This window comes from Panthera pardus, unplaced genomic scaffold (assembly GCF_024362965.1).
Source record: "Panthera pardus isolate Hobbes unplaced genomic scaffold, ASM2436296v1 HiC_scaffold_7, whole genome shotgun sequence".
In the NCBI taxonomy this organism is placed as follows: domain Eukaryota; kingdom Metazoa; phylum Chordata; class Mammalia; order Carnivora; family Felidae; genus Panthera; species Panthera pardus.
Window position 1 is genome coordinate 16702948 of NW_026527002.1, and position 26721 is coordinate 16729668.

The following is a 26721-nucleotide window of genomic DNA, read 5'->3' on the forward strand; positions in this document are numbered from 1 at the left end:
TATTGTCAGTTCATTTTTTTTTTTTTTTTTCAAGATTTGCCTCAATTAAAGCTTGGAGCTACTTTGTTTTTCCTAAAAAAAAAAAAAAAAAAAAAAAAAAAAGGTTCTGAATCATTACATCTCAGTTAAAGCCAGAAACCAATTCTAACAACTTCCTGGTGATGCTATGCTGCTGGTCAACAGACCACACTTTTTATGTATCAAGAGCCTGAAAGACATTGCAGAGAGTATATATACAATCTTAAAGCTGGAGTTAAGATCCCTCTTGCTCCCACATTTCCTGTTGTATAACCACAGACTCATCTTACAGCTCTGAGCCTTCTTTTGCCATCGGTGGAATATAGTGATTAACTATTGCTAACATTTACTGAGTGCTTACTATGTACCAAGAATTAATGTTCCATATTTATCAATTTATAAATTGAATTGGACTTAAGTTAAACAACCTGTTCAAAGTAGGTACTGTAAAGCTAGATCTGATTCTAGGTAGTTTGAGTCAAGAACCTAGTGTATAATCTCTGTGTAAGACTTTTTAGCTCCTAGAGCCATTACACAGATAAATAATTGGTATTCAGGGGCGCCTGGTGGCTCAGTCGGTTGAGTGTCCGACTTCCGCTCAGGTCATGATCTCACTATTGATGAGTTCGAGCTCCGCGTCGGGCTCTGTGCTGACAGCTCAGAGCATGGAGCCTGCTTCGGATTCTGTGTCTCCCTCTCTCTCTGCCCCTCCCCTGCTCATGCTCTGTCTCTCTCTCTCAATAATAAATAAATATTTTTTTAAAATTTTTTAATGAATAATAATTGGTATTCACCTAACATTTATTGAGCGCTCATATGTTCCAGACCAAGCTCCCTTGGAAGCATATTAACTCATTTAACCTTATAAAAGCCCTAAGAGGTAGGTACTATTAGCACCCCATCTTGCAGGTGTTTGTTTTTTTTTTAATGTTTATTTATTTTTGAGACAATGCGAGAGCCAGAGTGCAAGCAGCGGAGGGGCAGACAGAGGGGAGACACAGAATCTGAGGTGGGCTCCAGGCTCTGAGCTTGTCAGCCTACAGCCCGACCCGGAGCTCGAACTCACGAACCGTGAGATCATGACCTGAGCCGAAGTCGGACGCTCAACCGACTGAGCCACTCAGGCGACCCTTACAGGTTTTTAAATAGGCCCAAATACCCAAAGATCCCACAGCACAGCCAGGACTGGAACTCAGGCAGTCTCACGGCAGAGCTCAGTGCTCTTCTACCACAAGCCTGGAGAGGATGCGATTCCAGGGCTCTGGGCTTCCAGACACCAGCTTGCCGACGTGGGCGCACCCTCGCGTCCACTTAGGGAGGTCTAATTGCCAGCCCCTGCTCGCTTGCAAAGCAAATCAAATCTTCCACAATTAGCTTTATGTGTACCTGTGGGAAGTGTCTTTCTCGGCTCACACCCAGGACCCCCATGAACACGTCAGGGCTCTGGCAAAATATAATTTGTCTAATCCCAGAAAAAACTGAGAAGCTAAACATCCTGAGAACTGATTTACACTGAAATTGTTAACAGTCGCAGCGGGACCCCCTCAAACCGCGACCCCCCAAATTTGCACCGCCCCCTTACGCCGCTGCATCCTGGGAGCCACAGTCCCAATTAGGCCTGGAATCTGTAGTTTGGACTCCTCGAGCCAGCACCGCCTACCTCCGGGCCTCTGGTGAAGGGCCTCCGATAATCCCATCTGCTCTCCAATGCTGCTCTCTGCCGGCCTTTTCTCAGGTTGCCAGGACTGTAAACCCGTTCCGGGTGCTCCGGAAGCGAAGCTTTCTCTTCCGGAACAAGCGTCTCGGCGACCGCACGTGGTTGCGTTGCCCGGGCTTCTGACGGCGTTTGCAGAGAAGTAATTTGGACTGTCTACCCGAAACGAGTGAGCCCAGGCGGAGCCATGGAGGGCCAGAACGTGGAGGAGCTGCTGGCAAAGGCTGAGCGGGACGAGGCAGAGAAGCTGCAGCGCATCACAGTGCACAAGGAGCTGGAGCTGGAGTTCGACCTGGGTAACCTGCTGGCCTCGGACCGGAACCCCCCAACGGGGCTGCGGCGCGCGGGACCCTCGCCGGAGGCCGAGCTGCAGGCCCTGGCGCGGGACAACACGCAGCTGCTCATCAACCAGTTGTGGCAGCTGCCCACGGAGCGCGTAGAGGAAGCGCTGGTTGCGCGACTGCCGGAGCCCACCACTCGCCTGCCGCGCGAGAAGCCGGTGCCCCGGCCGCGGCCGCTTACACGCTGGCAGCAGTTCGCGCGCCTGAAGGGCATCCGTCCCAAGAAGAAGACCAATCTGGTGTGGGACGAGGTGAGTGGCCAGTGGCGACGCCGCTGGGGCTACCAGCGCGCTCGCGACGACACCAAGGAATGGTTGATCGAGGTGCCCGGCGGTGCCGACCCCTTGGAGGACCAGTTCGCCAAGCGGATCCAGGCTAAGAAGGAACGGGTGGCCAAAAATGAGCTGAACCGGCTGCGTAACCTGGCCCGCGCGCACAAGATGCAGCTGCCCAGCACGGCGGGCATGCACCCTACGGGACACCAGAGTAAGGAGGAACTGGGCCGCGCCATGCAGGTGGCCAAGGTTTCCACTGCCTCTGTGGGGCGCTTCCAAGAGCGCTTACCCAAGGAGAAGGCGCCCCGGGGCTCCGGCAAAAAGAGGAAGTTTCAGCCCCTTTTCGGGGATTTTGCAGCCGAGAAAAAGAGCCAGTTGGAGCTGCTGCGTGTGATGAATAGCAAAAAGCCTCAGCTGGACGTGACGAGGGCCACCAATAAACAGATGCGGGAGGAGGACCAGGAGGCGGCGGCCAAGAGGAGGAAAATAAGCCAGAAGGGCAAGAGAAAGGGGGGCCGGCAGGGCGCTGGCGGCCAGAGGAAAGGTGGCCCGCCCAGCCAGGGAGGGAAGAGGAAAGGGGGCTTGGGAGGCAAGGTGAATTCCGGGCCGCCTCGCTTGGGTGGCAAGAGGAAAGGAGGACAACACCAAGGAGGAAAGAGAAGGAAGTAATTTTCATCCTCGGACCCGCCTGTAAACAAAGAACTATACTAAATGTTAAGTGCGGGGGGGAGGGGGAGACCAAAGAAAGCGGCTTCTGCTGCCTTCATTGAACTTGAGGTTGAAGGGATAGGCTGACCTCCCCCCAAGACAGATGTAAATGTTGGACTTTACAAATGAATGTTTTTCCCACAACCAAGAATTTGGCTGGAGATTAAAGGATGTATTTAAGGACATAAGAATCAGGGAAAGAATTTGGTGGAAACTGGAAACGAGTTCTATTTTTTAAAACACATCTTTTTTCTTTTTAACTTTGAATATGGTGAGAGGGAGAGGAGAGTTGGTCATATTTCAGCCTTGTAATTGATTTCTGCATTATTTTTATGACAAGTGTATCAAAGCAGAGGTGGGAACAGAAAGATTACATTTTCAAAACTGGACTTACAAGTAACTGTTAACCAAGGTTATTTAATAAAAGTCTGTGTCTAATGTTGCTTTTGACTTTTTAAGTGTTGGTAGAAATCCTAAGTAAAACCAAGGGAATACCTGGTTCAGATTATTTTCATTTACTTTCTAAAAAACGTAAAGCAGTTAATTTATGATGATTTCAGTGAGGCTTATTAGGAAAACTCATACTTCTTTTGGTATCAGATATAATACTGAAAGTGTAGTAAAACTGATACCTCTTTGTAAAAAGATTTTATTGTTTTTTATACTGTGAAAACATTGCTTTGCTGTAAATTATAAATTTGGGCTTCACTAAATAATAGTACTAATCCTCATTAATCCAGAAAATACTTAAATCCTCTTCAACATATATGTCCCCAATTTTTCTTTTAACTTCAGTGGGGTCTGTTTTAAGAAGAGATAAAGAAACCCACCAAATCTATAAATTGGTACGCTGTTATCTTTGATTCATTTGTCAAACTGACCTGGTTTGATGAGGAGGTCAAATGTTGACAGCTATTATGGGTCTTTTTCCCTAATCTCAGTAACTTGTCTTTGTAAAAATGAATATCTTCTTTAAAGGATTCATAGTAGATCTAGATTCCAGGAGGGCCTTTTTGCTGCTGTTACAGCCCTGTGAGCCACTCTTACTGTTTTTTGGTCTGTCAATTGATAGGAAATTAAAGTTGGGAGTTCATTTTGTCTTTTTTTCCAGTGTTGCCTCATTTTTATGTTACCTTTAGAAATTGCTATGGAAAAAAAAAAGCAAATTTCATATTCCAAATTTCATAATACATAACAAAAATTTCAAAACTCATAATACGTTACTAAAAACACAGATGTCCAATTGTTACTATCTTAGGATACTTTGCCATCAATGATCAACTCTTCCACAGGGACGTGAAGCACTTGGCCCTGCTAAGCCACAGAATACAGTGAAATCCTGGCAAGTTTGCAACTACTGATGAAATCATTTAATGGTACCTTAACTTCACCAAAAGCCAAACTTTTCATAGAGCACTTAACATCTTTTAAGTTCTCAACCGTCCAGGGTATGTTGTTGTTACTGTTTTGTTTGAGGATTTTTCTGGTTTTTTGTTTTTAGACTTGATTCAGCAGTCAGACACAGCACTGGCCCTGTAAGAGATAACCCTTGGTGGGCTTTTTGCAAGGTCCTTATTTACTATTAAAACAGTTTAAATGCAGTGTCTTAATAATTTATTAGGAAAACACTTTAGGAAGGCAAAGTAGCATTTTAAAGGAATCAGTGGAAAAAGAATGCCCCTGTTTCTCTCCCTTACCCTACGTCCCCAACATGTGAAATAAAGGGTTTTAAGTAGAGAGACTTCTGGAAGTACCCAAGATCCTACAGAGAAGTTACCTTTACCGCAATTTCAGAGGTGGATTGTGGGACTGCAGCTAAGGCAGCGGAGATTTTGACTCGTGGGAAAATGGTCCTGATCCGAAAAAGGCTAATGCTGTGACAGGAGACTTAGCAGAGGGGATAGGCAAGCTCGGCCGAGTGGGCGGGAACAGGAAGGCGGCGGCCAGGATTGGCCAGTGGAGGGGGTGGAGGGGTAGGAGGAAGGGCTGGCTACTGAGGAGACCCCACGGCCATGGCTGCAGCCACTCGTGCCCGGGTCGCGCACTTGTTGAGGCAACTGCAGCGAGCAGCGTGAGTGCGGGGCGGGAAGGCGGGGGGCCAGAGTATGCCTGCGTGCCCATGCCGGGGGCGAGCCACCCGGGCTCCACGTGTTCTTCCTCGGGTTACTTACAAGAACCTGGGGTAGGGTATACTGCTGCCTGCACCCGCTCCGCGTCAGAGCCGTGCGGCCGGTGGGACAGCATTGTCACAGGGTGCCAAGCAGCCATGCACAGCGCGGTGAGGCAGGTTGTACCCTGCTAGGTCTACCGTAAGGAAACAAAGGCCCGGAGAGGTCAGTGCCTGATCCCATGTCGTGGCAAACATTGGAGGTCTTGACACAGTGGACAAAAGACACATTCATGTGTCCAACCAACACATTTGTACTGGGTGTATGTTACATGCCAAAAACTATTCCAGGTGCTGGGGGTACAAAGGTGAAAGATTCTGGAGCAGTTTAAAGTCTAGCAGGTAATTGGATGAAGGAACAGGGTTTGTGAAATGGGCCTGTGGGGAACTCAGGGGACAGAGAATGTAGAAGAGAAAGATGGCTGTGTGAAATCACCAGGAGCTTCACTCCCTGGCATGTACAGGCAGTCAAGGTATTAAATGTTATGACATGTCTGACTCCCCCTCCAGAAATTCCAGGTATATAGTAGCCACCTGATAAATCCTTGTGGAATGTGCAAATGCACAAGTCAGCCTGGGAAAAGCATGTAAAATTTTGAGCCAATAGGTAGAGGTAAGGGGAAAGGAGAGGGATTAGAGAGGAATTTCAGACAAACTGCAAAGAGCAGCCCCTTTGGCAAGAGATGTAGTTCCAGGAGCTAAAAGTAGTTAAAATCTGGACCTAGTTTCATAGAAGGAGATGAGAATGGAGAAGACCCACCCTGAATAAGAATATAGCATTTATCAGGCACTTACCATGTGCCAGGCACTGCCCTACAGGCTTTACATGTACTATTAATAGTAACTGTAATCCTTAGAACAACCCTATGCCAGACTGTATTATTATCCTCATATTACATACTAAAAAAATAAAAGCATGAAGAAAAAGAATTTGTCCAGTTTCACACAGCTAAGCAAATGGCACAGCCATCATTTGAGCCCAGATATTCTAGCTTCACAGTCCTTGTTTTTAGTCCTATGCTAAAGAATTTGAATTATGTCCTATAGATACCGAAAGCTATGGAAGCAATAGTTCTCATTGTGAACCACTAATACTTTGAGATGCCCCATGGGGGGAAAAAAATTCCATGGCCAAATAAATGGGAAACTGTTCTTTGCTGCATAGCGCTTTTGGAGAGTCAGGATAATTAGCACACGAAAGGCTCTGAGAAGTCCTACAGGATATAAAAAAAATAGTTTAAACTCTTTAGTGTATTTAAACTCTTTGTTCTAAATCTGTGTTATCATAAAAATCTTTCTATCAAAGAACACCATTCATATCCTTTGGAACCAGTGTCATGTAGAACATGTTTTTGGAATGGTTGTATGACAAAGGAGTGTGGCGTGATTAAAATCATGTTCGAGCTTTCTGGTGGCAGTGTACAGTGGAGAGGAAAGACTAGAAGTAATTGTAATGCTCCAGCTAAAAAGTGACAGCTTCAGGTACCAAAGAGAGGCAGTTGGTACAAGGAGTAGATATGAGAAATATTGAGGAGTCGGTTAAAATCAGCAGGATTTTGTATCTGATTAGTGAGATGGAAGGAGAAGTTGAAGTTTCTGGCTGGGGTGCAGGTACACATTAGGGCCATTTACCAAGATGGGAACTAGAAGAAGCCTAGCTTTAGGAGGGAAATGATAACTTCCTTTAGGGATTTCAAACTGAACATCCCTCATAAGTCCAGACAAAGACCTCCAGCAGGTAATTGACTATATAGTTCTGGAGCTGAGGAGCAAGTAGGAACTCACCCATGTGTATAGAGGACTGTACAGAGGATGTGGAAGCAAAGTCCTTGGCAAACTGTAAACCTAGATGGGTTGAGAATAGGTCCTAGGGAGCAGCATTGTTAAGGCAGAGTAGCAAAATGGGGCTTTTTTTTTTTTAATAGGGTAAGCATTTAAAATGTGGGAGATTTCAGGGGCACCTGGGTGACTCAGTTGGTTAAGCATCTGACTTCGGCTCAGGTCATGATCTCACGTCCGTGGGTTCGAGCCCCGTGTCGGGCTCTGTGCTGACAGCTCAGAGCCTGGAGCCTGTTTCAGATTCTATGTCTCCCTCTTTCTCTGACCCTCCCCTGTTCATGCTCTCTCTCTCTCTGTCTCAAAAATAAATAAATGTTAAAAAAAATTTTTTTTAATAAAATGTGGGAGATTTCAGATAAAAATTTTAGAAAATTAGGAATGGCATCTTTGGGCCCACATTTCATCTGGGGAAAGTCTGCTAAGGCTGAGGTGAAGTGGGGGCCACCTTCTTTGAACAGGGCAAGCACTCCAGCTTCCTGAGAGGCCCTGGCATGCAGCCCACCACTTACTTCGCACAGCAGCTGCACAGCCAGCCAGCAGCCTCTCATTTACATTATCTGCCAGCCTCCTTAGGCGCTTGGGGTTGCAAATGATTTGCACTTCGAATGAAGGAAAAGGAGTCAGCATAAAAGGACAGGAACATAGCCAGACATATAGGAGAAAGCCCAGGAGAGAAGGACTGTACCTCCACTGCTGATTTGCAGTGTTCTCATCCCTGGGGTACAGCAGGAAACAAAACAGCCTAATATCCCTGGTGCTTAAGTGCAGAGGTGGGGCAGGTGGAGTGAACAACAGACTAGTAAAGTTTACAGTATATTACATGTTACTTAAAGAGAAAGTAAAGGAGGATGGGTTAGAGGAAGGGATGCAATTTTAAAGAAAATGGTCAAGAAGACCTCACTGTATTAGTTTCTTATTGCTGCTATAACAAATTACCGTGAACTTGGTGGCTTAAAACAACACACATTTATTCTGTTACAGTTCTTAAGTCCAAAATCAGTTTTACTGGGCCAAAATCAAGGTATAAGAGGGCCACAGTCCCTTCAGCTGCTCCAGAGGAGAATCCATTATCTTGTTCTTTCCAGCTTCTGGAGATGCACTTCTTGCAACCTTAGATTATAGCTCCTTCCTCCATCTTAACAGCCAGCAATGTAACAACTTGCTTCAGTGGTCACATTGCCTTTATGTCAAATCTCCCTCTGCCTCCCTCTTAGGACGATGCTTCTGATTACACTTAGGGCCCACCCAGATAATCCAGGATAATCTTTCCATCTCAAAATCCTTAATATAATCACATCTGTAGGGTCCCTTTTGCTTTCTAATGTTCACAGGTTCCAGGGATTAAGACCTGAATATCTTCCGGGTCTCAGCCAACCACACTCACTGAGAAGGTAACTGTTATGGAAAGATCAGTGGAAGGAAGGAGTGAGCCATGTGGCTCTTTGGGAAGGTACGTGGAGGTTGAGAATACCTGACATGGTTTTGGAACATGACAACTGGAGAGGAGTGAGGGGGAGGTAAGGTCAGAGTTGTTGGGGGCCAGATAGAGAAAGCCAAGGAGGAGTACAAGGTTTTTTTTGCCCTGATCAATTGGAAGGATGAAGTTACCATTAAACTCAGGTGGGGAAGAGGTTTTAAGGGAAGACCAGGAGCTGAGTCTTAGGCAGGTAAATATGAAATGCCTAATAGACATTCAGGTGGAGATGTCAAGTAGGCAGCTGAATCTGGAGTTCAAGCAACATGTCTAAATCAGACAAAGGTGGAAACTGTCAGTATGGAAGGCATTCAAGACCATGAGACAAGGTGAGGTCACTCAGGGAGTGAGTGTAGGAAGAAAAGAGCATTCAGAGTCAATAGCATGAAAAGAAACTAGGCCAGGAGCAGCCTGGAAGCCAAGGGAAGAAAGTATTGTCAGGGAGAAGAGAGTGGACAGGAGGATACCACTGATAGGTTGGGTAAGACGAGGACTGAACTGAGAACTGAGTGATATATTAGTGGGGTGAAAGGCATTAGTGACCTGGTAAGCTTAGACAGTGGAGTCATGGAGCAAAGGCCAATTGGAAGAAGTCCCAGAGAGAATGGGAGAAGAGAAATTGGAGAGAGCATGTATAGTCAGCTAAAATCAAGAAGAGAGGTGGGGGCAACATCAGGAGAGGGAAGAGGGACAAGTGAAGGTTGTTATGAGTATAAAACAGGAAAAATAATATTTTATGCTGGTGAATAAGATCTATTGAGAGGGAAATTTTGATGATGCAGGAGAGAGATGATGCACTGCTATCCTTGAGTAAATGAGGGAGGCTGAGATTCCACAGGAGAGGAACTGACCTTTGCTGAAAGCTTGGCTAGTTTATCCTGGCAGTGATACCAGGAGGAAGGCCAGAATAATCAGGCCAGAGCCAAAAGGTAGGTAGATGAGAGCCTTGCTCTAACTGTGGTTTCCTCTGCCTCTCAGGAGGAGGAGAGAAGCCCACCAGTGGTTTCAGACTATCCTAAGAAAGTGGGGGAACCCACAATTTATTCTATTCTCCTTACCCCATGTCAGGTTCTGTGTCTTGGTACACAGGAAAAGAGAGAAGAAGCTAAGAGGATTTTAAATGTCTACATTTATTTATTTCTTCATTTACTCGTGCCTTCAGTCAGTATTTCTTCAATCAGTATTACTTTGTGCCTGGTACAATGGTAGCCACTGCAAATAAAGTCATGATCAAGGGAGATCTTATCTTGCAACCACAAAATTTACAATGTAGAGGCAGACGGAAACAGGAGAATGGTGCCAACAGTACATGTGATAACAGTTCTTCTGGGGAGGGAGGCGTGGTACAGACCACAGAGAGACAGTACCTACCTGGGGCCTCCAGCCCTAGGGAAGACTGCCCAGGGGAAGTGACATTTGCACTGACACTAGAAAGGACACTAATTACCCAGAAGAACAGGGGAAGATACGTTCCAGGAAGAGGAAATAGCAAGCACAAAGTTCAGTTCTGGAGGCAAGAAAGAGAATGTGTGGCCCATTCAAGGAAAAGAATAAATTTTCAAGGAGCTCCAGAGATGGAGCAAGATGAGAGGCCAGGCTAGAGAGATTAGCTGGACCAGTGAGGATGCCCAGAGGGCCATGTCTGAATCAGGGCGGTGGGGAGTGGGGTTTGAGTGATGAGGAGGGGGGTCATCAAAGTACGTTTAAACAAGGGGGTGACATCACTGGAAATAAGCCCCTGACCACTGTGTGGCAAAGGTGGAGCCAAGAGAAGCCTGTTAGGAACTCTGTAGTTACCCAGATGAGAGATGACACTGAAACCAGAGATTGGCAGAGGACCCAAGAGAAGTGGATGGATTTGGGTACGGAAATATTTGAGGCCTTGATGCGTGGTTTGCCATAGAGGTGAGGTGTGAGCCCAGTATAGAACCCAACATTTAAGGAATGGGGAGGGTGGAAAAAGAGCTGCAGAAAGAATAATTAGTGGAAGCCCAGGTGAGTAGGGAGTCCTGAAAGCCGAGAAGAGCACTTTGCCCACCTGAGGAGAATGTGCTCCATGGTGTTCATTGCTAGGAGAGCAAGGTGCTGAGGGAGTCTAAGTGAGGGTACAGCAGAAGCTGGAACTTGTTGAGACAGCAGCCAGATTTCAGGGGGCCAAGCAATGTGTGGGAGGCAAGAAAATGGAGCCAACAGATGTATGCCAGAAGGGGAGACCCAGAGGGTGAGCAAGCCAGAGGGGACAAGAGGTTGAGACCTTTAAGCATGAAACTCTTAAATATGATGACAAAGATTGAGTGAGGAGGAAGACCAGGAAATACTGGACAAATGGAGGTCCCAAGAAGGGAAGACGGGATGGGATTCAAACCATAAGTAAGAAGTAGAAATGATTAATCAAGGTAGCCTCAGAACCTTAAAAACAAAATAAAAAGAAGTGGGAAGGGTATAAGGAAGCATGTGTTCCCACGGTAGTGGGCATTGGAAAGTTTTGAGTCTGGCTGTTTTCTTCCCTTTGCCTCTGCTTCCTTGTCCTTGGAGGGGGTAAAGCAGGGAAAGTTCTCCAAAGTAAAACCCACCTTTGACGGACAACAAAGTTGGCCTTGCCCACTTTGATTTCCCTGCAGCAGCCTGAGGATTGCTCACCCCACTGGGATGCTCCCAGGACTCTCCCCCACACTGGATGTTTTCAGCCGTGTCCAGGAGGTGGCAGGCTTGACTCATGGTAGTGCTCTCACCACTTCCCACGTCAGCTTTGACTTAAGTCTGTCTTGGAGGTCTTGAACACTATTGAGCTCAGCACTTTTCCTTTCTTCCCCATCTTCCCCCTCAGATGTTTTTGCTCCAAATTTTAAGGGGGAACAAGGTAGTTGGGGGGCATACATTCACGTATCTGTTGGGATCCCACTATGACAAGATCCTCTGGCAAGAAATAGAAACATTGAAAAAAAAAAAAAAACACCTTACATGACACTCAAATGTATAAGGGAACAGGAGGAAGGGGGACTGTCCAGGAAATAGGAGGCAACCAGGACTGGGAAGGGACACGGAGCCAAGGGTAGAGAAGTGGACTGGGAACTGAGATAAGGTGAGGGATTCGGGGAGGAGAGGGTGATGGGCATGAGCACACTTCAGGCTGCTGGGGAGGGGGTGACACAGAGGGGACCAGCAAGAGGCGCCCAGGGGCTGGCAGGTCGCTGGGGCTGGGAGGAGGAAGGATGGAAGCAGTAGGTGGTGACCTACTGGTGGCCTGCAGGCAAGTGAGGGCTTCTCATAGGGCGGGGTCCAGAGCCAGTTTCAAGAAAATTAAACACCTTGAAGACAATGGGGAAATACAAATTCGAGTTCCCCCGGGGTAGGGGGAATGGGAGGGGAGGCACAGTGAGTAGTTAACCTACTCAACTAACTTGAGCAGTCAATTTGATCAAGCACCTAACCTAGTAAAAGAGCTGACACCTCACAGAGCACTGAGACCCCATCTCAAACTTAATTGTATCTCCAGAGGGCTTATCTCAGCTCCCTGCAGACATTTATTAAGTACCACTTGAATACTTCTTGAAAGAAGGATCCCGCAACACTGGAAAAATCCTGAGTCAACTTTTTTGTCCATGATGATTTCTGGGTTTTCCTATGTAATGTTTGCCGATAGCTACTGTTTTGACAGCATCTTAAGACTAGAATGTAGTGGGGGGTTACATTAAAGCTTCTTCTCTTGCTTTTCTATTTTCACTTTTTTTTTTCTTTTCCCTAGATGCCAGTGCCCTACTCATTCTCATACTTACTCCCAAGGTAATAATATATTTTGTGTTTTTAAACTGGCCAAAATTTCCAATTTCACCCCCCCACCCCACCCTTTGACACTCATATTACATTTAGGCAAAGGATAAATCAAGAAAATCAAGGGATATGAGAGGAAAATTGAAGTGGTTGCCTTTTCACTTGCAGTTGGTAATATGTAGTTCTAATTATATGATGGTAGCTTAATGCATGCTACTGATTATATGTTTGGCTTAAGTATATATTTAATACTATTTATGCTGTTTTTCTATTTCAAACAGAATTCTTTGCCAAAGCTACAAATAAGATTTGTATAAGCTTTGTGCTTTGTAAAAGCACAGATAAGATTTTAATACTGTCTGAGTCAATCAAACAGAATTAAGATGAAATCTTTGGAAAGTTTTAATTTATCTCAAAAAAGAAAGAGGCTAAAGAACAAAGCAGTTCCTAGAAGGAGAAAACTTGTGTCTATCATTTTTTTTTAAACTAACATTCTATTTCTTAATAATTAAAAATAATGACTTAAGTTTTCAGTTCCCACAAACGTCTTAATCCTTACCAACACCATTGTCCACAGAACAGCAGGAAGCTCATTGTAGCTTCAGCGTATCCTCAGAACGTCACATGAATTACTGACACAAAAACTGATTTCACCTCGTAGAAGGAAAGGTCAAATCTAAAGGGCACCGTAAGAATGGAAATGAGGGGGCCTGCCCATACGGGAAACTAAGCAGAACCCACAGAGAAGCCTGTTGGGGAATCGAACAGATAGAGTAACTAACTGAAGGCTTTTTCCTGCCACTGGTGTTGCTCACCATTTAGAATAAAATAAGCCAAGGGACCTCCCAGTCATTAAGGACCTTCTACTAGGTGAAAGCTTGCCCAGCCTTTTAGGTCCTCAGGGACATATGCAGAATTTTGTCTTCAAGCTGGTTTTTTCCAATTATTAGTTGATTTCAACAAAGAATTAGTAGTTTCCTATTTGGAAGAGTAAAATTAATAATTTAAAGAAAGATAACCTCGCTGTTTTCTAAGATTCGATTTAGGTCTTTTTCTAAACTTCAGTAGCAAGAGTAATAGGTTATTTCTTTAAAGTTGATGAGGATCAAAGAAATCTGAATTTTAATTAAGGATACCCTTGCTCTTGGGAAGCCAAAAGTAGACTGTCGTCTAGTGTAGTCTCTTTTCCTTAAAAAAAAAAAAAAAAAAAAAAAGGCAGTAAAAATTGTTGTGTAGACTTTTTTTCACTCTTATGCCTACCCAAGAGTAATAAAAATCAGTGGATTAAAACAAGGCTAAGACTCATTAAATGGAGCCTTCTTGTTCTAACACAACAGGAAATCATTTCTGCCATAACCAAAACCTGATACATTACAAAGAAATATCAGTTTATAAAAATTTTTATTAAATTTCACAAAGAAAACTAAAATTTCCACATGGGTTCACTTGAAAAAATGTAAATATCTTACTGTGATAATTTTTTCCATGGAAAAACTTTAAATTCAAACAACCGATCACAGCTGTTATAAGTATAAGCAGACTCTAATTAATGAATTTACTAATAGTTGTTCTCTAACAGTAACCCAACTCTAGCATCTAGAAGGTTTTTCTTTTCTAGAGGGTTTTTACACCTTGTTTCAAAAGTATATTTTAACTTCAATGAAGAAAATATTTTTAATAACTTTATTGTCACACAATCAGCATCAAGTTAGCATTTCAGTCTCTTAAAATGCAGGTTTTAATTCCAATTTGATATGAAACCTGAAACAATGAAAACTGAAAATATATTTTAGTTAAGGCTTTTTAAGGGAGATGCTTATGTTGACTGGCAAAATACCAATTTACTATCAAATAAAAATATTTTTGCTTTGTTTTTGAGGCTTACGCTGATGCTGTTTTCTACATTTCTAGCTCTTGGACTTGCACCTTCTGGGAAAACAACAGATTATGCCTTTGAGGTAGATATAATAAGTCCATTCTTTCCTTTAGGAATGACTTGAAAAAATACTCCAGTATTTTGCTAATGCATTATTGTCTCATATGAAATCTGCTATTAATTGATGTTCCCTAATCTCATTATTTGATCAGACCCTATTTAGAAAAGTACTTTGTTGGGGTAATGGAATATAAATCTTCTGATAACATGAGTAATGTCTAAAATACGGTCTTTTGTTCAGCTATCAAAATAGGACAAATTCCCAGGACACCTGGGTGGCTCAGTCAGTTAAGCATCCAGCTCTTGATTTCGGCTCAGGTCATGATCTCTCACTTCCTGAGATCAAGCCCCATATGGGGTTCTGCGCTGATAGTGTGGAGCCTGTTTCGAATTCTTTACCTCCTCCCTCTGCCCCTCCCCTGCTTGTGCTTGCCCTGTCTAAATAAATAAATAAACAAATAAACAAACGTGAAAAAATTAAAAGAAAAATAGGACAAATTCCCAGTTCTACAAACTCTCTAGCTTCTATACATTGTATGTTATACCTTCTTTAGTTTTATAACAATCCCAAAAGAGAACCAAGTAATCTTTTGAAGCAAAAACAAAGGAGCAATGAATTCTGATGAATTTTTATCACACTACAATTATATAATCACTTGTTTTTATCTCTGTCCCCTCCTAGTTCAGGAGCCATAAGTTAAAATGAAGGCCACCCTAAGAAATATACACTTTATTCTCTACACAATAAGGAACATTCATTTCATTCATAGTTTTTAGAAATGAAATGGCCAATCCTCTAACACAGCCTATACCTGAATCTTTTTTTTTCAGATGGCCGTTTCAAATATTAGATATGGAGCAGGAGTTACAAAGGAAGTGGGAATGGCAAGTATTTAAGAATTCCTACAGTCTTCTACTATAAATGTTATATATCTTTTAAAACAAGTACAAATTGACAACAATTGAGTCCTTTGTTTTGAAAAATGCACAATGTTAAGTTTACGAGAGAGAGAAAGAGAGCCTATTACAGTTCTAGGGCAATCAAACCTAACTTATAAATTATTTTTGTTATTGTAGGACCTACAAAATATGGGTGCTAAAAATGTTTGTTTGATGACAGACAAGAACCTCTCCCAGCTCCCTCCTGTACAAATGGTTATGGATTCCCTAGTGAAGAATGGCATAAATTTTAAGATGTATGATAATGTGAGAGTGGAACCAACTGATAGAAGGTATATTTTATTGTTGTTATTTACTTTATGTAGAAGCCAACACACCACTGTTGCTTAAAGTTTGCCCCAAGTCTTGTTTAATGGCACAGCAACTTATTTCTGAAAAAATATGACATAATGGCTTTTATTTTCCCTTCTCCAAGCTTCATGGAAGCTATTGAGTTTGCCAAAAAGGGAGTTTTTGATGCCTACGTTGCTGTCGGTGGTGGCTCCACCATGGACACCTGTAAAGCTGCTAATCTGTATGCATCTAGCCCTCACTCTGATTTCCTAGATTATGTCAATGCCCCCATTGGGATGGGAAAGCCTGTGTCTGTGCCTCTTAAGCCTCTGATTGCAGGTAAAAATTGTTTGTTTGTTTGTTTGTTTGTTTGTTTGTCTGTTTGGCTGTTTTATTTTGCAGTTGGCAAAAAGCCTTAGGAAAGATACAAGCCAGGGATTTCAGGGTATATGTTTCCAAAGCTTTCTGATTTTTTCATTTCAGTGCACTACATTGTTTGGAGAACAGAACAGATATCAGTTCATTTATGTTTACAATTCTGATCTTCATTATTGTACAGATAGAGACAATTTGGGTCAGTATAGGAAAGTTTGCAGATTTATGCTAGGAAGTCACTGTATGGAGGAGGGGGGAAGGTTATCATTTCTATATTATTAGATCCCTCTATTGGCAGGTTTGTCTTTTAAACCCCTCTCTGCTTTGTCCCATTTTGCCAGCCACTGTGGAGTTTAAGGGGAACATTCGCTATTATTTTTCTGGTGTTGACTCAACCCTTTCTTCCACACAATGGCTCTTCAGCTGACCTGGGGCTTTGTCTCTGCCCTGGGACATGTGGCCAGCAAGGCTGCATCACTCTGGGCAACATCTGCTCTGTGGCTGTCCTGGGGACAGACATGCATGCAAATCCAGATCAGAATAGCTCGTCTGTCCCACACAGACCTTAGGATCTTTTGGTCTTTTCTTTCCTCCCATTCTATGGCTGTTAGCATATTACTGTGTAAAGTCTTATAGTTAAAATGCACTAACTGGTAACTGGAAAATATCTGTCTCAAGTTTTGTCCTTTTTCTTCTCCCTCCTGTCTGCCCCTACTGCGAATGGGCCTTGTGATGGTATAGGAGTAAGTTGAAGGCAGATGAACTGCTTTGACATGAATAAGCAATCAGCAGGGAGCAACATAATTGATGTCTGCAAAATGGAACCCTCTAGTGAAACTGTGTCAGCATCACACAGAGGGGTGATTAGTAAAGTTTAGAAACTTGACAGAACTACAAAACCACGGAGCCCAGCAAAGGCAGAGCATTACTGTGCTTGCTGCCAAGAGGGAATAAAGATGTCTTTTAGAAAAGGCGAATATGAGTTTTCTAACCAGAGATGCTGAGCAGCTTGTGTTTGAATACCCGGCTGCAGCTGCTAAAGTTCTGTTGCTCGAGTTCCCAGAGTTCCTAGATGTTTATACAGAAACAGACATCACACATACAGGTTAAATATTTAATTTTTTTTATTTTTTTTTTTTTTTTATTTTTTTTTTTTTTTTTTTTTATTTTTTTATTTTTTTATTTATAATTTTTTATTTTTTTTTTTTTTTTTTTAATTTATAATATTTTATTTTTTTTTATTTTTTAATTTTTATTTTTATTTATTTTTTTATTTTTTTTTATTTTTTTTAATTTTATTTTTTTTTTTTTTCTTTTATATCTTTCTTTATTTTTTATACACTTCATTTAACTTGTTTTTTATTAATCATTTCCTCTCTCTTTTAAACATCTTTAATTCTTTCTTCTTTTTTATTCATTAAATTCTTCTCCTTATACTTTATTCATACATTTCTTATTATATATATATAATACATCTTTTTCTACTACACTTCTAACTTCCTTCTCTAACTTTTCTCCTTCTTCCTAGGCTAATTATTATCTCCTCTTACCTTTATTTAGTAGCATTATTTAAATTATATTATTTTTTCTAGTCCCAACCACCTCTGACTGATGAAACTACATTCATCTTCTTCTTTACACTTTAATAAAAACTGGTAAGAACTTTGCCCGTAACTTTTTAAAAAATTCTCTCTTACCTTTCAACCCCACCTCCTTTTCTTTAATCTTAATATTTAAAAATCAAGGAGTTATAGAGTTAAGGGGAGGGTTATGTGTATACATATACATTTTATTTCTCTCTTATTTTTTATTTTTGAGAGAAAGAGAGCATGAGCAGGGAGGTACAGAGAGAGAGAGGGGCAGAGGATCTGAAGTAGGCTTCATGCTGACAGCAGAAGCCTAATGCAGGGCTCAAACTCAGGAACCAGGAGATCATGACCTGAGCCGAAGTCAGACACTCAACCAGCTGAGCCACACAGGCGCCCCTACACGTTTTCTTTCTTTTTCAAAGTACATATAAACTATGAAACAGTCCAATAGACTTCTTTCTGAGAATTACCTACAAAAGGATATTGAAATGCCATAATCTCGATTGGCCATTTTTCGGCCGAAGTTAGTAACTATATGTCAGTGGTAAATGATTATTCCCTTCCTTGGACATCTTTTCTACACTTTAAATCAATTTCATTGAGATACAATTTTTATATAACAAAATGCATACATTTTAATTGTCAGTTTGATGAATTTTGACAAATAGATACACCCATGTAATCACTACCCCAATCAAAATAACAAAACATTCCCATCACTCCTGAAAGGTCCAGAGGTCCCAGGCCTTTGTAGCAGAATAAATTGATATTCAACTGCACATTTACAGTAACTTCTCTTTTTAAAATTAAATTACATTATCCTTTGACATTATTAAAGATAATAGTAGCCAATACTTAAATTCTACCTTACAGTTTTTCTAAGATTTTTACATACTATTTTCTAATGTGATCCTTACAACAGCTATGAAGGATAGAAGCCCTACATTGTCATGAGCTAATCTAACAAAGAATTCAGACTAAATGACTTGCCCGAAGATACATAGTAAGTTGCAGAATGATGACACAAACCGGTGGTGTGCTAGTAAACCAACTCTTGGGAATTTAATCAGCAAGAAAGCACTGATTTGTAGTACTGGCCAATTTCTTTGGTGTATAATACTCCCACCATAGCCAGTGGCATCATTCAACCCAGAGTTGGGAAGAGATGCACATACTCAACTCTTTCAAACCAGAAGGAGCTTCAGACCCACTGTAAAACCCAGGTTTCTGGCTCCAAATCTCTTTCCACTGGTCTTGCTGCCTCCCTTCATGAGAATGAATCTCATCTCATATTTTTAATTTTTTAAGAATAAATTGTTATCCTAAAGTAATCTAATTTTTTTAAAATGGTGTCCATACCTAGAGCCTCTATTGAAAATCCCTGTCTTAGGTATTGCTTCCAGAGCCATCAAACCCACGCTGGGACTGATTGATCCTTTGCACACTCTGCACATGCCTGACCGGGTGGTCGCCAACAGTGGCTTCGATGTGCTTTGGTAGGTACTAGTGCCATCTGGAGGGGCTTCTCCAGTTCCTGGGGACTGTATGGACAGTATGGACAGTATGGACAGTGCTTTCTTGCCAAAAGCACTTGCTAAGCATTCATTGGTTAGTGTTCCACAACCATCCCAGCTTTGGTTCTCATTATTCCCTTCCCTAGTTGAAAACATGGAACCTATAAAGGTTGGTGACTAGGTGAGCTCCTGGGTGCGCCACAAAGCTGCTGTTCAGGACTGACCATTCCAGCCACAGCTGCAGCCACAGGGACACAGTGAAAGGAGCAGTTGGAGCTGGCATGCAGCATCTCAGACCCACGACGCCTGCCTCTAGGGCTACACGAAGCAGGAAATGCCCAGGTCTGCCACACTGTGGAAGAGGGCAGGAAAGGGAGCTAATGTTTCCCAAGCTGGACTGTGCTCACCGTGTCAGCACTTTACACACCACCACTTCACCATAGCTCTGTGCCATACGAAAAAGAAACCTGGCTTTGGGATGTTTAGTAACTTCCCAGAGCCGTACTGCAGGCTCTCTTGACCTCAGCTGCAATGTGCTGATGGATCCCTGAGCAGTGTTCCTTCCAGCGGCTTCACAGAGACGCACAGACACTTCACGTTCAGCATGTCCCGAGCTGCCTATTTCATCCACTTGCACATGCACATTTTTTTTTCACATTCTAACATACCTAAACTCAGAACACATCTTAAAATCTGTGGCATGACAGTATGGTTTTCTTCCTCAGTGGTACTATTTTTTTTAATTGTGTATCTTATAATGGATGACATCTTAAATTTGATGAAATCTGATAACTATCTAAACCCCCCACCCCCACCCTCACAGCCTCTCCTCCCGAGTCCCTTAACTTAGCAGCAGTCCCTTAACTTCTTTCTCATGCCCACACACAGCTGGTATTTCCTACCACTTATTCCGCTTGAATCTCTCTCCTGTCTGCTCCCTCCTCTCGAGCCTCATTACTTCCGCCATGGTTCAGACCTGTCCAGCTCTTGCTTGGACAGTTGCAGTAGTCTCCTCATCAGTCTCCCTGCTTCCACCCTCTAGTCCTTCTATCTGTTCTCCATACTGGCCTTAGCAAGTTTTCAGAATGCAATATAACTATCACACATCTACATGCATGCACACACACATACACACACCTCTACCTGACAGGTCTTTTAGTGGCTTTCCACTTCTACTGCCTGAAGGCCACATTTGGCCCTGGAATGTCCCCAGTGCTCAGCTGTTTATCTGCTTGGAGAATTTATCTCCCAATTCCACTGGAGCATTCTTGCCTTGATGGAACCTTTGGTGACCTTCCCCATTCCTTTCCTGAAGTACAACTGACCACTCCATTCTTTACTCTTCCCCATTGGGTGGCCTAAACATTCTTTCTGAGACACCTCCATTTCACATACCCATCTCCTTCACTGCACTGTGAGCTTGATGAAGACAGGACCATCTTACTCACTTCTCCATCCCTGCCCCTTGGCACAGTGACTGTCACATCATAGGTATTCAGTTAATATCTCTCAAATAAAATTCACACAAGCAGGAGGTGGCGGAGTTAGGATTCACACCCAGGACTACCCAAGTCCATGGTCTGCTTTTCTCACTGTATTACATTGCCTGCCAAGAAAGTGGAGAGAAAGATTTACAGCTGACCCCAGGGTCTGTGTTCTCACCACTGCAGCATACTCTTAATAGGAGGCTTGTGTAACTATGACCCTCCTTGAGTAATATGGTATTTGATCAAATACAAGAGATAAAATGGTAAATATATTTTAAAAAGAAATCATTTTTTAGAGTCAGTTCTTTTCCTCATTACTCAAATATTTAAAAATTCAATATCATGAAGATTTATTTGCACCAGAAAAGAGTCATATGTAATCCAGTAATACACACTGGTCAAAAAACACTATAGTGCTATTAATGTAAACTTCACTGTGGCAACTTCTATAATAAGTAATGACCATTGTAGACCAGAGTCTGGTGGAATGCACTGTGATTATCACTACTACATAGCACATCTGTAGCGGAGTCAGTACTGAACAAGAGAGTTTGTAACCTGAATGGAGGGGAAAAGTGAAGAAGATACTTTCAATCTGTGTGTTTTCAATATTTCTTGTTAGCCATGCCCTGGAGTCCTACACTGCCCTTCCCTACCACATGCGGAGCCCCTGCCCTTCAAATCCCATCACCCGGCCAGCATACCAGGGCAGCAACCCAGTCAGTGACATTTGGGCTGTCCATGCACTACGGATCGTCGCTAAGTATCTGAAGAGGTATGTGGCCCAGAGGAGATGGAAACAAAACAGAAAGGGTGCCTGGTTGGGTCAGTCAGTAGAGCATGTGACTTTTGATCTCAGGGTTATAAGTCTGAACCCCATATTGGGTGCAGAGATTAGTTAAAAATAAAATCTTAGAAAAAAAGGAAAAAAACAGAACAGAAAAACCACATTCCACCCTCACATAAAATGTAGCATGCCAGATCCTGAAATATCCTGAGCAAGTCTGTTCATGAAAAGATCAGTTCAGTGGACATAGAGAAGCACCAGAGACCAGCAAGCTCCGGAAGGATGCAAAAGTCGGGGAGGGAGACACATGAGGATGGATGAAACCTGGATCCTTCAGTCTGAAAAGGCAAAGGCAAGGGGACAAAATATGAGCCCCTGATTTATGAAGGATGCATATAGAAGGATTATTCATCAAAGCCTCAAAACCAAAGCTAAGGTGAAGGGAGATGTCCTTTGAGAGTTGGTTACACCAAGAGCAGTAATGAGACTCAGAGAGGCAGATCTTGGCTGTGCCCATGCAGGCCCTGTCCAAAGGTACACTGAGTCAACCCATTAAGCAAACTCATATGAACTGAGTTTAAGAAATACATGTGTAGAGTTGTCTGTCCCAGGAGATATAAAAAGCTTCCTAAAAGATTTTGAAAGATTTATGAATGATGTATCCATGATTGGCTCCTAAGAAAGCAAAGATATACTTAGAGATGAAAGCTGATCCCTGAAACATTAGGAACTATGCAAAATCAGACTCACTTCTGTACTTCTACATAACGGAGGGAAAGAACACAGCAGTTTGGACCTAGATGTGAACATGGTGCTTCCTGTGGCCCCTGGTTAGAAGCTGTACTAGACAGGGAGCTCAAACTGTATTTTGTAGTACAGCAGGGGGAAGGGACATAGAACCATTTCAGGAGACCATCAGAGAGCATGGCAGCATTTTCACTGGGTAGATGCAGATCCAGATAATGGTCAGCCAGTGTGTGCGACAGGGACAGAAGGCTTGGCAGAGCATGCTGGAAGGTAAGGGGGTAAAATGGACAGAGGACAAGCTAAAGCCCCATCATCTGCTATTTCATCTTGTTATTCAAGGAATAAGAAACTAACCCCAGTTTGGAAAGGAGCCACAGAAGCCTCACCATTCCAAATGAAAGGAGATAAAAGACTATAGCACTCTATATAACAGAAAACCTTACTCCAGGAAAAATCAGAAAAAGCAAGCGACAGAGGGTTCATTTGGCAATTTTCAGCTTCCTCCCTGGGGCAGGGTTTCTAAGCAAGTGTGTATGAGACGGTTGAGCTCCATCTGCAAGGGGCCTTTGAGAATTTGCTTTTCCAAAGTGGCACTGGGGACATCTAGAGCGAGCAAAGCCTCGTCCTACAATAACATCCCACTTCTGTAATGATAAATATTAAAATAACATGTGTAGTTTCCACAGATACTAAGAGGCCTCCAGAGGGTTCTATTTGGGGTAGTGTCACAAAAAAAAAAAAGATGGCTGGGCAGGCTGTAATTAGCCTGCAGGTAGCCTGAGGCAGCAGGGACTCTGAGAAGCGGTCTGAACCCTATGCATTCTGAGTATATGTTTACTTGAAGTCCATTTACAGCTGCAGTCAAGGTCATTGACAAATGAAGAAGAAGAATGAGTCTCAGGGCACTTTTCTAGAGCAGCTCACAGCCCAAGGGTCAGTGCTTTCTTCCCCTGGCACTTTTATCACAGGAGCAGCCTGACAGAGTATTTATTATGCCTTTGCCCAAAACCATTGATGAGAAAATATGTTTCCCTTCAGTTTTCATTTAGAAGACAAGATGTCGTTTGAATAAGTTCCCTAATTTTTCTTCCTACTGAGTAGCATTTCTTTTTTCCCCAGATCTTTCCCTAAGGCTGCCCTTTCTTTGTAGGAAATGCCAATGTTGATGTAGATATTTATATCATCCACAGGGCTGTCAGAAATCCTGATGATCTTGAAGCAAGGTCTAATATGCACTTGGCAAGTGCTTTTGCTGGCATTGGCTTTGGAAATGCTGGTGTTCATCTGTGGTGAGCAAATCTGAGACTATATTTATTCACCTAAGCTATTGCTTTTATTTTTAAAATGTTTATAATTTGGGACAGGTGTAAGATCTAAATATGCCATAGAAAGAAGAAATTTAACTTTAGGTACTGGAATGTTTTGTTAATTCAAATGTGATTTGTTGAGTCATAGATTTTTTTTAAGTTTTTCTTTTTAAGTATATTTTACCACCAATGTGAGGCTCAAACTCATGACCCTGAGATCAAGAGTCACATGCTCTACTGACTGAGCCAGCCAGGTAGCCCCTAAATTTTTTTTTTTTTTGGTAACAGCCTTATGGAAATACAATTTACACACTATAAAATTCACCCACTTAAAATGTATAATTCAGGGACACCTGGATGGCTCAGTAGGTTAAGTGTCTGACTCTTGATTTTGGCTCAGGTCATGATCTCATGGTTCATGACATAGATCCCTCCCCCACAGAGGCCACTTGGAATTCTCTCTCTCCCTCTCTCTCTGTCCCTCCCTCTCAAAATAAATAAATACACATTTTTTAAAAAGAATATTAAGTAACAAAAGCAATGTTTAAAACTGTATGCACATACAATCATAAATTAAAGATATGCATAAAAAGACCAGAAGATGTACTTTATAATGGTTATCTTGAAGAAATAGGATTATGGATCATTCTAATTTTTACAAGGAATATATACAACTGTTAAAATAAATCGAGGAAAGTCATTCGGTATCATTAAAAAGTTACTTTTGGAAAATACATGAACTCTTTCACTTCAGGAAAAGACACTACACAATATTTTTCCAAATACTGTGAAGCCTGAGAAAGGCAAAGTACATTCCTAAGTGCCCAGCAATTCAGAGAACCAACAGCTTCTGATCTGTCTCATGAAGACTAATAGGCAAGGGATACCTTTTTTGATAAGTACTCATACAGTTCACCAAAATACTTCATCTTTCTATGAAATGTAAATCTTTTGGTGAATAACCCCAAAGTCGTCTAATAACCCACACAAAAAGACTTACAGACCATTTTACTATTATAAAGCATTTCACTTTCAATATTTTAATTATAAATACATTAACTTCTCACAATATATATATTCTGGGTCATCTAGCAAACTATAATACTGTCCTATTTGTTCGCTAAGAATTCAAGAGGATATAAAGAGGTTTTGTTTTTTCTTTTTTCATTAAAACAAATTTAAAAAAACCCACAAATGAAAACCATGGTGCCTTTTCTTGATAACCTTTCAAACTGCAAAAATCATTTATGATCCAACTATGTTAGTATATAACATTTGAAAGGATATATCAATTATTGATGGGACAGATGACTGGCAGGTCAAGCTTGCATATCTAATGCAGCACATCTTGGCTCCTAAAACTCCCACCCACATCATGAGCTTGGGCAGGAACACGCTGCCAAGGCAGTGCAGAGCAAAATAGAAAACACATGCCCTGAAGCTTATTAAAGAAACTTCAAAGTAAATTCTTCAAGATCATCAAGTTAATCAATGTGTTTGGGGATCAACTTCTGCATGAACACTTTTTAGTGGCATACAATTCCATGAGCATTTGAATTTGAACATTTCAGAGGTTTTGTTAATGAATACACAAAATGTCCAATGCATAATCATGTATTGTTGTATCAAAGAAAACACAATGTATAACTTTGTGAGATAACTATATGGTCAACAGACTGTGAAGGCTCTCCCATAAAAGTATCTTTGTTTTGTTAACCTGAATTTCTGGTATCGATGTGTCAGCATAAGGACTTTCTTTCTTTTCTAGCCATGGAATGTCCTACCCAATTTCAGGCTTAGTGAAGACATACAAAGCAAAAGATTATAATGTGGATCACCCACTGGTGGTAAAAACATAAACTCTTTAATTAAATTTCATATTCCTGGAGCGCCAGGGTGGCTCAGTTGGTTAAGCGTCCCAACTTCAGCTCAGGTCATGATCTCACTGTTCGTGAGTTCCGGCCTTGCGCTGGGCTCTGTGCTGACAGGCTCAGAGCCTGGAGCCTGCTTTGGATTCTTTGTTTCCCTCTCTCTCTGTCCTTCCCTGGCTCGTACTGTCTCTCTCTGTCTCTCAAAAAATGAATAAATGTTAAAATTTTTTTAATTTCATATTCCTCGCAGTTGCCATAAATGTATTTGTTAAATATATTTGTCAATACTTGATTGTTTGGAGTATAGGGTAAAGTAATTTAATATCTAGAAAATGCATGTTGAAAACCAACGTTGCCTCACTGGTCACCACAGTTTGTTTCTCTTCAGCCTCATGGCCTTTCTGTGGTACTCACCTCCCCAGCAGTGTTCACTTTCACAGCACAGATGTCTCCTGAACGGCACCTGGAAACGGCAGAAATATTGGGTATGAACCATGACACATAAATCTGTGACCCACATATGTGGAGCATATCATAGGGTTGCTTCTGAAGATAATCCAGAAAGGATAATAATACCTAGAAAGTTGCTTTGAAATAGCTTAATAATAAAATGTGAGTAACCTACCTGAAGTCTGTCTAGCACTAAAATTCTGTAATTTTGCTTCTATTAACAATGAAATGGAACCAAATATTGCTTATGTTAAATTTGGAGTAATAATATTTCTATTGTTTTCATCCCCAAGAAAAGTGACTCTTTATATACTGTTAATGTTACAACTGGCTTTTGCTATGTTTAGTAGGTAATAAAATGAATCTAAATTGGACGTAACAGCACATTCCCAATTATAAAGAATCTAAACAACTAGAAACTTTATAAAAAGATCCCAAAAGAAGAATCTGTTTTGCTGCTCTGTCGAATAAATAATGTCTATAATAAGACACCCACAGTGCTTTTTGAATCTTATAAGAAATAAAATTATATTCAGGATAGCTTTAGTGTTAAGTAAAAATTTTTGGTATTTTTCTAAGATGAGAACTCTTTCAAGTAGACTTTGAGTATTTGATTAACTTTCCAAGCATTTTATTCCCCTACTTGTGTTTAGGGTAGGAAGGGAAAAGCTAAAAAGAAAACTTCATTATGCTCTTCTAGCTCCAGCCGTTGGAGAGGTTATTTCCAAAAAGGTAGGCATGACCACAGATTCCTTCCACGTGTGCTGCTCCCTCCACTTCTCTTTCACACTCTGACGTTTGTGCTTTCACAGAGTTCCAGGTGTTGTGCTGGGAATGCTAATGAGAGAAGCCAGGCTAGAGAAGCTGTGCAGGGGCTTGATTTCCCAGCATGCGCTGCTGGAAATATGGCGTCGACCTTCCCAATGATCTTGTTTCTTTTCCCTTTCGGACTGGGGTTTATTTTTCAGCTATTTTGGGGACTCAGATGCCTAGATGCCTTGTAAATATGCAGTGTAAGTAGGAGGGAGCCCAAGTAGTCAGCTACACGTCTGGGAAATGGGAAAGTCTTAGAAAACCTAAAGGTAAATAAAATTCCAGGCAACCAACAACACTACTGT

At 41.9% G+C, this 26721-nt stretch overlaps 3 protein-coding genes across 3 annotated transcripts in view; all 3 read left to right on the forward strand.

Moving 5' to 3' along the window:
* LOC109269291 (ubiquitin-associated protein 1-like) overlaps positions 1 to 1858 on the forward strand; it is a 59832-nt gene extending 57974 nt beyond the window's left edge. The window contains 1 exon segment of the mRNA XM_053896153.1: positions 1547 to 1858. Within this exon segment, the coding sequence (XP_053752128.1) occupies positions 1547 to 1858 (312 nt within the window).
* Positions 1815 to 3498, forward strand: RRS1 (ribosome biogenesis regulator 1 homolog). Its single transcript, XM_019453190.2, has one exon. The coding sequence runs from the start codon at positions 1920 to 1922 to the stop codon at positions 3015 to 3017; it is 1098 nt and encodes a 365-aa protein (XP_019308735.1). The 5' UTR covers positions 1815 to 1919; the 3' UTR covers positions 3018 to 3498.
* Positions 3499 to 5017: 1519 nt separating this feature from the next.
* Positions 5018 to 26721, forward strand: part of ADHFE1 (alcohol dehydrogenase iron containing 1) — a 34094-nt gene continuing 12390 nt past the window's right edge. Inside the window, exons 1-13 of the mRNA XM_053896180.1 lie at positions 5018 to 5127; positions 12282 to 12319; positions 14219 to 14265; positions 15075 to 15128; positions 15321 to 15475; positions 15619 to 15815; positions 16908 to 16915; positions 18664 to 18717; positions 18812 to 18936; positions 21064 to 21216; positions 23166 to 23264; positions 25051 to 25129; positions 25542 to 25638. Coding sequence (XP_053752155.1) covers positions 5069 to 5127; positions 12282 to 12319; positions 14219 to 14265; positions 15075 to 15128; positions 15321 to 15475; positions 15619 to 15815; positions 16908 to 16915; positions 18664 to 18717; positions 18812 to 18936; positions 21064 to 21216; positions 23166 to 23264; positions 25051 to 25129; positions 25542 to 25638 — 1165 coding nt within the window. The 5' untranslated portion in view covers positions 5018 to 5068. The remainder of the gene's footprint in view (positions 5128 to 12281; positions 12320 to 14218; positions 14266 to 15074; positions 15129 to 15320; positions 15476 to 15618; positions 15816 to 16907; positions 16916 to 18663; positions 18718 to 18811; positions 18937 to 21063; positions 21217 to 23165; positions 23265 to 25050; positions 25130 to 25541; positions 25639 to 26721) is intronic.